The sequence below is a fragment of the Onychomys torridus genome, chromosome 11 (assembly GCF_903995425.1).
Source record: "Onychomys torridus chromosome 11, mOncTor1.1, whole genome shotgun sequence".
In the NCBI taxonomy this organism is placed as follows: Eukaryota; Metazoa; Chordata; class Mammalia; order Rodentia; family Cricetidae; genus Onychomys; species Onychomys torridus.
In genome coordinates, this window is record NC_050453.1 from 38,243,065 (window position 1) to 38,255,557 (window position 12,493).

At 43.3% G+C, this 12,493-nt stretch overlaps 1 protein-coding gene across 1 annotated transcript in view; it reads left to right on the forward strand.

Annotated features, from left to right (window-relative positions):
- Axdnd1 (axonemal dynein light chain domain containing 1) overlaps positions 1–12,493 on the forward strand; it is a gene marked incomplete at its 3' end in the record, with an annotated part of 72,761 nt that overhangs the window by 38,977 nt on the left and 21,291 nt on the right. The window contains exons 14-17 of the mRNA XM_036201962.1: positions 1,375–1,450; positions 2,632–2,866; positions 7,986–8,187; positions 11,816–11,909. Of these exons, the coding sequence (XP_036057855.1) occupies positions 1,375–1,450; positions 2,632–2,866; positions 7,986–8,187; positions 11,816–11,909 (607 nt within the window). The remainder of the gene's footprint in view (positions 1–1,374; positions 1,451–2,631; positions 2,867–7,985; positions 8,188–11,815; positions 11,910–12,493) is intronic.

The window sequence follows — 12,493 nt, forward strand, 5'->3', positions numbered from 1 at the left end:
TAATTTAGTGGTTTCCAGTTTTTCCAAACTCTTGAAGACTTCCCAATTAGAAGAGGTGAAATTTTGCAAAGCCAAAGTTGATCCATCTCCGAGTGGCTTTGTGCAGCCCACGCAGCAGTGAGGGACCCAGGTGTCCTCCCCCTTGTTCTTTAGGAATTTCTTAAGAACGACTTCATCAGGCTAGCCATGATGGCTCTCACCTGTAGGCCTTCATGAGGGGACAGTAAAAGATCGTGAGTTCAAGGCCAGCCTGGGCTACATAGTGAGACCCTTGTTTTTATAAATATCCTTTAAGCAGTCACTTGTAGATCTTTATTGTTAAGCATACCTGCTTTTCTGATTCCTAATTTGAAATCTGAAACTTGGATTTTTTCCTTATTTCTGTCTCTTTTTCTATTACTAGTCAAATGCTTCAGCATGCTTTTCCTGACCCTGGACTCGGTCACTGTTTTTCTGGATACTGCCCTGCCCTCCCCTGTAGCGGGAATTCTAATTGTTCTTAATAATAAAAACCCAGAGTCAGATATCAGGTTAAACGCGGGAAGATCAGAGAAGTAAAGGAGCAGCCAACGTCACCTCTTACCTCCACGACTCCTCAGACAGAAAAGGGGTCGAGCTCCTGTCTCTGCCTGCCTTATAGTCCTCTCTCTGCCTAGCTATATGACTTCCTGTCTGTCTATACAGGCCTCCAGGCCTCTATGGTCAACTGATCGCTAGCTCCACCTGAGATCTTCAGCCCAGCTTTATTTGCTAGAGCACGAACAGAGTACCATCCCACTCCCCCATTTCTAGAACTGCTTGACAGCCTCCAGGCCAGCATCACCGACTTTTTCTTCTCTCCCCTCAGTAGCTGTTGGGGTTCTCAGCTGGCTTGCTGGCTTGCTTGTAATAAAATGATCTTCAGGCTTCAAAAAAAGGGTTGTTATTGTTTAAAAAATCAAACAAATAATAAATAAAAATATAAAAGGGTAAAAAATAAAACAGCCTTCTTGTATACTTCAGAGAAATGAAAGGGAGCTTCCTGTAAGAGGTTGAGATTCCTGACCTGATATTCTCTTAATTATCCATCCATCCGGCTTCCTGTCCACTCAGATACTGTGTGGCGGGAATTCTTATGGACACCCTAGTCTTGGGTTCTCAAAACGAGAGCTCACCCTTTAAAGAGATGCCCTGAAGGCTTCAGGCCCCATGGCTTGGTTAGTTAGAATGGGAATGTGTTATTCCTAATTGTGACTTGGAGTAGGAATGCCTATGAGGAGACGGGCTGTGCTGAAGTGGGGCGGAGGTAAAAGGTACTGTTGCTGTTCGTGGGCAGACTTCGGGGTTTCTTTGTGTGTACCTTGTTCTCAGACCTCTCTCTCACTCTTCTTCCAGTGGAAAAGAGATTGTAAGCCCTAATAAGGGGAACCCGTTCGCTGCCGTCCTTCTCGACTTCAAGGAGTTTCAAAAGGTAAGACTTCCTCAAAACAGTCTGCTAATGCTATCGCTGGTGGTAAGTGTGGGGGCTCCCACCCCAGCTGAGCACTTTTTACCCTTTAAAATGCACAGCAAGGTTTATGAATGACAAAAAATGAAAAAAAAAACCCAGCAAAACCACTGGGGCCTTAAAAATATGTTTAACTATTTTTCAGTTTTGTTTCAATTTGTGGGTTAAATGAAATAAGGCTGTACGGTTAAGAGTGCTTCTGATTCCCAGTTGATTCCCAGTATCACATCATTTCTGCTCCTCTTGTCTAGAGCTTTTGTGTAAAGAACAAGTTGGACTTTTAAAATTAATTACACTTTTATAAATCATGGGAACATATACGTAACATAAATTCCATTTTAACCACTTAAGTGTGTGTATAGGCTAGTGGCATGGAGTGCATTTGTACTGCCACGTGGTCCAGCTTTCAGAAGGAATTACTACTCAGTGAACAGTCAGTCAGGGCTCAGTTCCCTCAGCCCCAACAAGCATTATTCTACTCTCCGTAAATGTGATGGGTCTAGCATTGTCCATTTATGGATGGCTTATTTCCCTTAGTATATTGCCTTCCAAGATCATTTGTGTTTCAGGATTAACTCTCTTTTTAAGGCCAAGCTGTATTGTATTGTGTATGTGCCATATATATTACATTTTCACACAATATTAGGATTTTAAGTTTCAAACTTTAAACATAAATTTTATTAATTAAGTAACCATTATGAGGGTCAGAGATACGGCTCAGTGGTACTATACCACTGAGCCTAACATATGCAAGGCCCTGGTTCAAGCCTCAGCTATACTATTATGCTATAGTAGTGGGACAAAGAAAATTGTATAATGACATTGAAATAATTTAAGAAGGAACATCAAATTCATGACCTAATGAAATCTCATATAGAGCCCAAGACATGCTCATGATAGAGGTTTTATGATCCCATCTCACACACTCCCCAGCTGAAGCTTAGGAAACCAGTTAACTGAGTCACCTGTCAATGGCAAATGGCAGAATAAGAATGTGAGCCTGTGGATCTTTAACCCAAACAAACAAGAAGAAATGTACAAACAATGGCAATAACCCGTGACACTCCAGAATCCTAGGGAGGATGGAGGCTTGGGGCAGACTTCAATTCGTAATGTACCATTCTCCCCTCTGCTTCCCTTTCCAGATGCTGAATGAGGAGAAAGACAATTTTACAGGGGATTTTCTGTTGGCCAAATATGACTCTCTCAAGGTGATCAAACGCTTACAGGAAAACTGGACAGACATTGGGTTTGGGATATTTAGTCGCCATAAGAACATGGATGGGGTGTTACCCCCAGAGTACGAGTACATGGAGGAAATGCTAAAAACCATAGGCAGACTCTACAAGGAGTACGAAATAAGGATAAATGGTGACAACGGTGAGCAAGTGAGACTTCTTGGCATTGGAGAGAATCTTAGCAGTAATTAGTGTTGAAGATCATTAAAACCCAGAGTTAACTAGAAATGAAAAGCTAAGCTCTAAGTATAAGCTATAAAAGTCAAGCAGTAGAAAAGCATTGTGTATCATTTTGCTGAGATATAATTTAATATATAATATCATCCACCTGTTTAAAGTAGGACTGCAACATACACAGGTGTGTGCATTCATCACACAGTCGAGTTTGCAATATTTCCAACACTTCACTAGGACTCCTGAAATCTGCATCCTCCAGTTCTTAGTCCTAACCCCCTCATCCCTACCCTTTTCCTATCCACTTTCTATCCCCACAGTTTCATTTGGGCTTTCCATATGAATGAGAAATGTGTTTTGTGCCTTTTATGGTTCTTCATGTCGTATCATGATGTTTTTAAGGATATTTACAGCATGTACCAGTCTTTCTTTCATACCCTGCTCCCCCTTATTCTGGGACAGTCTCTCTGTGTAGCCCTGGCTGTCCTGAGATCACTATGTCATCCAGATTGGCCCCAAACTCCTGTCTGTCTGTTTTCTCTCTTTTTTTTAAAGACATGACTTATCCTCAAACTTGCAGTCTCTCAGCCTCCCATGGGCGGGGGTTACCGTCTTTGCCACTATGACTGGCCTGCCTTCATTTTTATGAGCAGAGAAGTTGTCATGTGTATACTGAGTTTGTATATAGTTTCAGCTGTTAGACATTTGGGTTTGTCCCTCTTTTCTGCTTTCGTTTCTCTTGGAGGGAAGTCCTGGTTGTCTGACAGCTCTGGGGTTCACTTTCTGGAGACTGTCACACTGTTTCTGAGGTGGACACAGTCTATATCCTCAGGACAGTTATGAGGCTCTGATGTTTCTGCTTCCTTGGTACCACCCATGCCATCTCACCATGACAGTGGATGTGAAACACTGTTTCATTGTGGTCTTGATTTGTATGCTCCTGATAATAAATTTTTCTCTACTTTCTTTGGGAAAGTTCCTGTTCAGATTGTGTGTGTGTGTGTGTGTGTGTGTGTGTGTGTGTGTGTGTGTACTGTCCTTTTATTATTAAGTTGTAAGAGTTCTTTTATTCTTTAAAATATACTACAAAGCTACAGTCATTTAAATCAGGATGCATAAACACACTGTAAGACAGTAGCCCTTGGACCATAATAGTGAAGGACAGAAACAGATCTCCAGGATGTTTTTATCTTATGAAACTCTTTACCCATTAGACAACTATCCATTCCCCTCTCTCCCTAGTTCCTGGCAGCCATGACTCCAGTCTATGTTTCCATGAATCTTACTGCCCTTGATACCTTAAGGTATAGGGGAAGACAGTGCAATATAAATGTGTGTGTGTGTGTGTGTGTGTGTGTGTGTGTGTGTGTGTGTGTGTGTCTTGTTTTTCTGAGGCAGGGTTTGTCCTAGAACTAGCTCTGTAGACTAGGCTGGCCTCAAACTCCCAGAGATCTCCTGCTAAGGCACATGCCACCACCTCCCGGTAATGTGTGTGACTTATTTTACTTAGTGCAAGTCCTTAAAGTTCATTCATGCTGCAGAGTGCACTGGGACTTTCTTCCAAAGACTGGATAACATGTAGGGAGTGGAGTTGTTCCTCTCCACTCCACTCACTCTCTTAAAGAAAGATATAAGAGCCGGGAGCTGGTGGCGCACGCCTTTAATCCCAGCACTCGGGAGGTAGAGCCAGGTGGATCTCTGTGAGTTCGAGGCCAGCCTGGTCTCCAAAGTGAGTTCCAGGAAAAGTGCAAAGCTACACAGAGAAACCCTGTCTCAAAAAACCAAAAAAAAAAAAAAAAAGACATCAAGGTTGCCGCAACGTCACCTGGCTGTTGTGAACAGTACTACTACTAACATGAATATGCAAATATTTTTTGGTTTTGTTTTTAGTATATACCTAGATATGTGATTGTTTGCTTGGATTACATGCAGTTTCCTTTTTTACTTGAAGTTACCTGCCATATTACACTACTTCACATCCCTACCAACAGTGTCCAAGGTTCCACCACACCACACTCTTGTTAATACCAGCCATTTTCTGTCTTTTTAATAGTAGCTGTCCTGTACTGGTTAGTTTTTTGTCAACCTGACACAAGATGTAGTCATCTGGGAAGAGGGAGACTCAGTTGAGGAACTGTCTCCATCAGATTGGGCTGCGAACATGTCTGTGGGGGGCGGCGGCTTCTTCTTCTTCTTCTTCTTCTTCTTCTTCTTCTTCTTCTTCTTCTTCTTCTTCTTCTTCTTCTCCCTCCTCCTCCTCCTCCTCCTCCTCCTCCTCCTCCTCCTCCTTCTTCTTTTTTGGAGACAAGATCTCTTTATTTTGTAAGCTTGGGTGACCTGGAAATTGCTATGTAGAACAGTTGGCCTCAGATTTAGAGATCTGCCTTCTGAGATAAAAGGTGTGCACCACCGTGCCCAGTGGTTGTCATTTCTTTGTGGCTTTAGTCTAAGACTAAACAGTGAGCGGCCTTTCCCCTTTGTGGATTTGGAGAAAGACCTTTTTCTTGTCATATGGCACCTCCTTTACTTGTGTCTCTTTTTCTGTTTTTCTTACAGTAGTGGGTTGCTACACATTTCTTTCAGTTGTTTTGGTTAATTGTTTTTCAAGGTAGGGTCTCATTATAGAGTCCTGGCTGGCCTGGAACTTGCCATGTAAACAAGGGCAGCCTCAAACTCTGAGGGTTCCATCTGCTTCTGCCTCCCTAGTGTGGAGACTAAAAGTGTGCTGCCGCCACATTCTGCTTTTTCCTCTTCTGTTTAAAGGTCATCTGTCTGTGTACAGGAAACAGCCTGGGAGCAGCCTTCTTTCAGGGCTTTCTCTAATCCACTGTCAGGCATTTACTGAGTTCTTTATTTCAATTACTACTTTTTTCAGTCCTTGGATTCATAAACTTTTTTGTTTTGATTTGGTTTTGGTTTTTTGAGACAGGGTTTCTCTGTGTAGTTCTGGTGCCTGTCCTGGAACTCACTTTGTAGAACAGGCTGGCCTCGAACTCACAGAGATCCACCTGGCTCTGCCTCTTGAGTGCTGGGATTAAAGGTGAGCACCACCAACCCCTGGCAGATTTATAAACGTTTAGAGCTTCTAGTCCATTACCAAAATTTTCTGTTTTGTCATTTAATAATTTCAGTCTTAGTTTTTTTTTCCAGTGCTAAGGATCAAGCAAAATGTTGTATGTTCTAGACAAGTGCTCTGCTACCAATCCTCATCCCTGGCCTTAACAACTTCTAAAATCTAATAATTATTAAAATGTAAAGCTATGGTAATTGGGCCAGAGTTGGTTCTCCTTTAGGTCTCTCAAAATCATTCTGTTTTGTCATAGTTCTGAGCCAATTCTTTTATGAGCCGTATTCTGATTGAATATTGACACTATCTGTACAGTTCTAGAGATGACCTGAGACTCTGGTATCAATTTTAAATTGTCCTTGAGTGTTACAGCATCTCCTCCCATTTAGGGGTAGAGCAGATCACCTTAATTTAAATGGAGCCTGAGTTGAAATAAAGTATGTCCTCTAGGGTTTCAAGGTCTCACCTAGCCCTTTCACTGTTATCTGTAAGGTGTGGTGGTTTAGGGGTCCAGACCATCTGCGGCTTAGTGAATTCTGAGTCTGATTTATCCTCACTCCTCTGAAGGGAGATACTGGAAATCCATTCTTCCAAACCCATGGAGATGCTAAAAGTTCACCAATGCATTTTTACTATGTTGTGTATTCTTTGGGAATCCTTCCCGGTAAGAATTCTGGTTACCTTGATCCATGAACAGCACCATTTTTCCATGTAAAACAACAGGAAGAAACACCAGCCTAATTTTCTGTAGCAACAATAAATAAAATGGCAATACCTGTAAGAGTACATAGTGAGCAAGGAAAAAAATGAGGTTATAGAGGGTTTAAAATTAAGAAGTCAAAATGATGGACAATTCTCAAGTCAGCTTGAACATCCCTGCTTATTGATGCACTGGTAAATACAGTGGTAAGTTTCCACCAAAGACAGTATAAACAGCTGCCTTGTAGTTATTTCTCTATGTAACTCTAAGAAGGTAGGATGTTCATTTCATGTTTTAAACTGAGATGAGACAGAGAAGGTATTTTTCTGTGACCTCCCAGTGAAGTAGTCCACTGGGTTAACAGTGGGATCCAGGCTCTGTTCTCCAGGGGCCTTTGAGGTATAGTGGTTGCTGTGGCTAGAAACTGTGGACCTCATGAAAACCCAGTCAGGGACCCAGGAAGTGGCCTCAGACCCATGTCTACTCTTACCTGTCATTAACTATCCCAGGGAGAAGCACTCTTCAGAAAGTGACATTAAAACAATGCCATTTACAGAAAACTGTTGCTGGTAATTTCTGGATTTAATGCATTTGATTCTCCATGGAGAAAACAAGAAAATTAGAATGCATGAGATGTATCCCACTGCTTCAGAAGCATTCAGTGCAGAGTGTTTACTTACAGGGTATTTAGGAATTGATAGGTTCTAGTAGGCCTGAGCATGGCAAACACAGCTCTGGCAGGCCTTGCCCTCCCTCATTCCTTCTGCCTCACTAAAAGCCATTAGATTACAGTCCTAAAGCTTGCCACCAAGGTCTATTCTCTTATTTGGCCACTTCTTCCTCCTGGGGCTCACTACCAAAGTCCAGCTATCAAAGTATTGAAGTCCAGCAATCAAAAGCCCCCTTTGGCTACCTAATTAACACGTCCAACCAAAACAAACCAACTCATCCTAACATGGGCTTTCTCATTTTACCTTTATAAATTACCATTTGCACATGGTCCACATCTCTCTCCTCTCTACCCAGAGTCAGTCCTTTGTCTCTCAGGACTTGTTCTCTTCCCCTTCTCCCTCATCCTCTAGCTCCTGTCTTGGTCTCTTGGTCTCTGCCCTTCATCCCTCTGGGGCAAACAAATCTCCTTTGTGCTAAGAACTTAGTCTTGGGATGTTTTGTGCCAATTCCGGTCCTTACAGAAATGAGTCTTTCAAGGCTCTCTGCTAGATGATAGGCAAAATGAGGTCTGTCCTTGCCCAGATTTTATAATCTAGTATTGAAACAATGATGATATAGTTTGCTAATGTTTTTTCCCCACTTTTCTAGGTATCTCCAAAGTTCTTCCAAACTTGATTACTTCTATGGACATATGTTTTTTCAAGTTAGAAAACTTCCTAGAGTCTACTAGTATTCCCCCCGAAGACTGGGATGAACTTGATGAGAGAATCAATGAAATGAAGTATCAGTTGGACACATTGTTAAACATTATTGGTACCGTTCCACAATACCTGGATATGGATTCTGGCGCGTAAGTTCCCAGGCTCTTCTTTTCGGGGAGGATGTTTCTAAAGTCCTAATGCAATAACTCAATAGTTTCAGTGTATTTATAGATGTGGCCAACTGTAGTAGATTTTAAAACTTTTTTCCCTTCTTCTAAAAAAGAAACTCTGCATGTTATGGTGAAATAAGATTTCTGTTAGTGTCATAGAGTACCAGTGGTTGAATTCTTTATTCAGTAAAGAGGCTTATTTTCATTTATAGTTTGTAAGCTGAAAGTCTAAATAGCATGGTGCTGACTCTGTTGAAGGCTCCTAACAAATGACATCATGGCAGGAATGCAGGCAGGAGGGAGTCACATGGCAAGTCAGAGGATCTAGCTCTTTCTTTCCCAGCGACTTCTGGGGGAGGACCTGAGAGGACCTGCAGTGACCTAAAGACCGCCTAGTAGGCCACGCCCCCTTGAAAGTGTCATGACCATGCAAAAAGCCTAGCTTCCCCAACACTAACCCTTGGGGAAAAAACACAAGCAAGCCATATAACCCATCTAGCCTATACCCCTCCCCCACCGACAGCCCCAATCAACCACTAATGTGCTTTCCCTCTCTCTGCATTTTTCCATTATAAACAGTTCATATGAAAGGAATGCAAAAATAATCACCATTAAATGTAGGCCCACTATCAAAATACAGTGGTATTAAAAGAAAAATCATCTTGTAAGTGCCAATCACTTTAGAAGGAGGTATTAATAGTATTGTGTGCATTGGTTAGTATTAGTTACTATGTTTGGGAGTGGGAAGGAAAACAGAAAGAAGAAAGAAAGGAAGGAAGGAAGAAGAGAAAACGTCCTCAGGGTATGACTAGTAGCTAGTATGGAGACAGAGAAAGGGCAGAGAAAGAAGGTATGAAGGGAGAACTCTAGGGCAGGAGAGGGGATGAGGTCATTTTGGCTGAGGGTTGGTTGACCAGAGAGATAAGGAAGTGCAATGAGGTAAAGCTATTCCCAGCTCTCAGATCTGAGACACAAGGGTGCTACAGACTGGGCAGCCTGTGTTCTCTGAGAGAGGAAACTAAAGAATGGTAAAGGGGTCTTAGTCACTGCTGTACCGCTGTGAAGAGACACCATGACTAAGGTCCTCTTATAAAAGGAAGCATTGACTGGGGCTCGCTTGCAGTTTCAGAGGTCTAGTCCATTATCATCATGGTGTGGAGCATGGTGGCTGGCATGGTGTTGGAGTAGTGGAGAGCTAATTCCTGATCCACAGGCAGGGACAGAGACCCTGGGCTTGGCATGGGCCTTTGAAACCTCAATGCCCAGGCCCAGTGACAAGCTTCCTCCAACAAGGCCACACACACCTCCTAATCCTTTCACTCCTGGGTGACTGAGCCTGTGGGGGCCATTCTTACTCAAGCTACCACAGTGGGGTCAAGAACTAGGAAGGACAGAGCTGGCTAGCTCACATGACACCGTGTCTTAACTAAAGAGGGGACGGATGATTGTGAGGCAGACCGAGCTGGGTGAGGGCACATCCTATGAAAGCAGGCTGGCCTGCTGACAGTCTGCCGGGTTCAGGTTCCTGTCTGAGCCTCATGGTCGTCCTTCCCAGGCTCCCAGAAGCCTGTTGCATCTGGGAACAGTCCTTTTCTCACCTGGGTTCTTTCCTTTGGGAGATAAGATTACAGATTTAGTCTGGTCAGTGAGTGGCTTCTGGGATGTCCTTTAGGAGACCTGTTGCAAGTGCCCCACCCTTGTGCCATCCTTCTGTCCTCAGGCATCCTTATTCTAACCTGGGTTGAAATCCCCCTTGTAGGCTCTGGCTGAGTTCCCACCTTGCCAATTACCAATCCAAAGAAAGGCCTTTCTCCACCCAGCAGTGTCTTGCTGAATTTCCAGAGAGGGCAGTTCAGAGAGGGTCCCAGGCTGCTGGATGCCAGCTCAGCCGAGGGCCTTGTGAAATGGCATTCCACAGCTGTACCAGCCCTACAAAACCCTGACATCTCCTGCAGGTGCCCTTTATGCATTCCCTCTCTGAATTCTCTTTTTGTCCTCCAGATTGCCCATTGCTGGAGCACTGTGCAGATTTTCTGAGCTTACATTGAGCCGTGTCTCCCACATCTGGGTTAGCACTCCTCACTGAGAGCCAATCCCTCCAGGACAGATTCTGGTATTTCTCTCCTGCTCTGTAAAGTTCTCAACTTCACCTTGCTACTAAATCTAGAAATGTGCAGGCATCAGCTACTTCGTCTAGTGACGATTAAACACCTTTCTCCAGTGTGTTCCCTGAAGGGTCCGGCAGACCCTGCTTGCATAGGTGCATCTCAAAGACTCTACTACTTCTTTTAGAAATGATTTTATTCATATGGGAGTTTTGCTGGCATGTATGTCCGTGTGCCTGGTGCCTCCAGAGGTCAGAGAAATGGATCAGCCCCCAGGAACTGGAGTTGCAGATGGTTGTGAGCCATCATGTGGGTGTTGGGAATTGAACCTGGGTCCCCTGGTTGAGCAGCAAGTAAGGACGGAGCCATCTCTCAAGCCCCAGCTTCTACTGCCTTTGAATGTCGCTGCATGGAGAACTGGCTTTTGACACAGTGACCTCTGAGGGACACGTTCAAGCCACATCGGAACTACAGCCATGTTCCTGTCCTTGGTTCCCAAGAGTCACCACCATCCCTTCTCTCGTTTCTGAGTGTAGCCGTCGGACCTTGCCTCTGCTCTTCTTGGTAACTGCAGCTAAACACTTATTGTGTTGGTTAGTTTTATGTCAACTTGACACAAACTGGAATCATTTTGGAAGCAGGACTCTCAATTGAGAAAATGCTTCCATAAGATTGGCCTGTAGCAAGTCTGTCTAATGATCAATGATTGACATGGCTGGCCGAGGGAAACAAGCCAGTGGCCTTTGCTTCAGTTTCAGCCTCCAGATTCTTGCCTTGAATTCCTGCCCTGACTTCCCTGGGTGATGGACCACAACTGAAAGCTGAAATAAACTCTCCTCCTCGAGTTGCTTTTGGTCATGACATTTTATTACAACAATAGAAAGCCCAACTAACCCTCCTTTTCAAGGAACTACCTTTTGGTTTAATTGATTCTCACTTCGATGCATCTGTTTATGGATCTCTGTGTTTATTCTGCCTGGAGACTGCTGAACCTTGTGTGTTATTATTTCTCCATAAATTTGGGTCATTTTCAGCCATTGTTTCTTTGAATTTCTTTTCTTTCTTATCATTTCTGGAAGCTTTCAGTTCAGTTTTTCAAAGTTAGCTCTCATTGTTTGTTTTGGGAAGTGGGCCGTGCTGACCCTGCACACTGTCATGCTGGCAGCCAATCACTGAGCGAATTTTAAAATTAATTAGCATTACACAAGAAGGTCCTCCTAGCCTAGGAGTGAACAGCATGCTGTTTACAGTGGAGAGAGAATATTGCAAGTAGACTGTGCACTGCTCCAAGTGCATCATGCTAGCGGACACCTGTCTAGGAGTTAGGAAGCTAGCTCAACCTGACCAACTTATTGGTAGCTCAGGGCTTTGAATCATTTTCGTCTAAGTTCTCACAAAACTTCTCAACACCCACACTTACTATGTCCTGCTTTTGTCCCACTGACAGTGACTTGTATATTCTCAAGTCTCTTGTGTTTTTCTTGCCTGCTTTTGTCCTGCAGGACACTCCAAAGCCATATATTTGGCATGATTCGACAATGGCTTTTGAAGATAGGCAATGAAATCACCAATGGTAACATTGAACTTCTTCGACACGTATGTATTTGTGTGGCTTTGCAGGATTCGATTTTGCTTTGGTTGGGGGATGATTTTCTTCAAGGAAAAACAGGGCCTTTTAAAGCAGGCACTGGAAAGTGCAAACTAGAAGCTTACATAGTAATTATTCAAATGATTTTCAGTGGAGAATGAAAAAGTTTATCAGAGGGGGCATCACATGATAGGACTCAATATTTGTCTTGTGACAGGAGAACATTCTAGCACTGTTAGTATCTCATGGCATTGCTATAGCAACCCTCTTCGAAAAATGCTCGATTTACCATTAGGAATTTAGATCCATGGAGTTCTGTTTGTTTTCTTTTGTATTCTAGAATTCATCCTTTGTTTTAGGAGCATTTGGGAAGGTCCTATGTCCTTCTTTATTAACATTGTGATATTATAGTTAGTCCATGTAGGGAGGTGAGAGACTGAACCGCCTCTGGGAACTATGAGCATGGGTTTGAAAGTGGAAGCGCCTGGTCTCTTGTCCATCAGCTCTCCACTCTGCTTCCTGGTCCGTTTTCCCACCTCCAGTTTTCACTGTTCCCCTTTGTTCCATTTGCTCTGTGCTATTTGCCTGACTC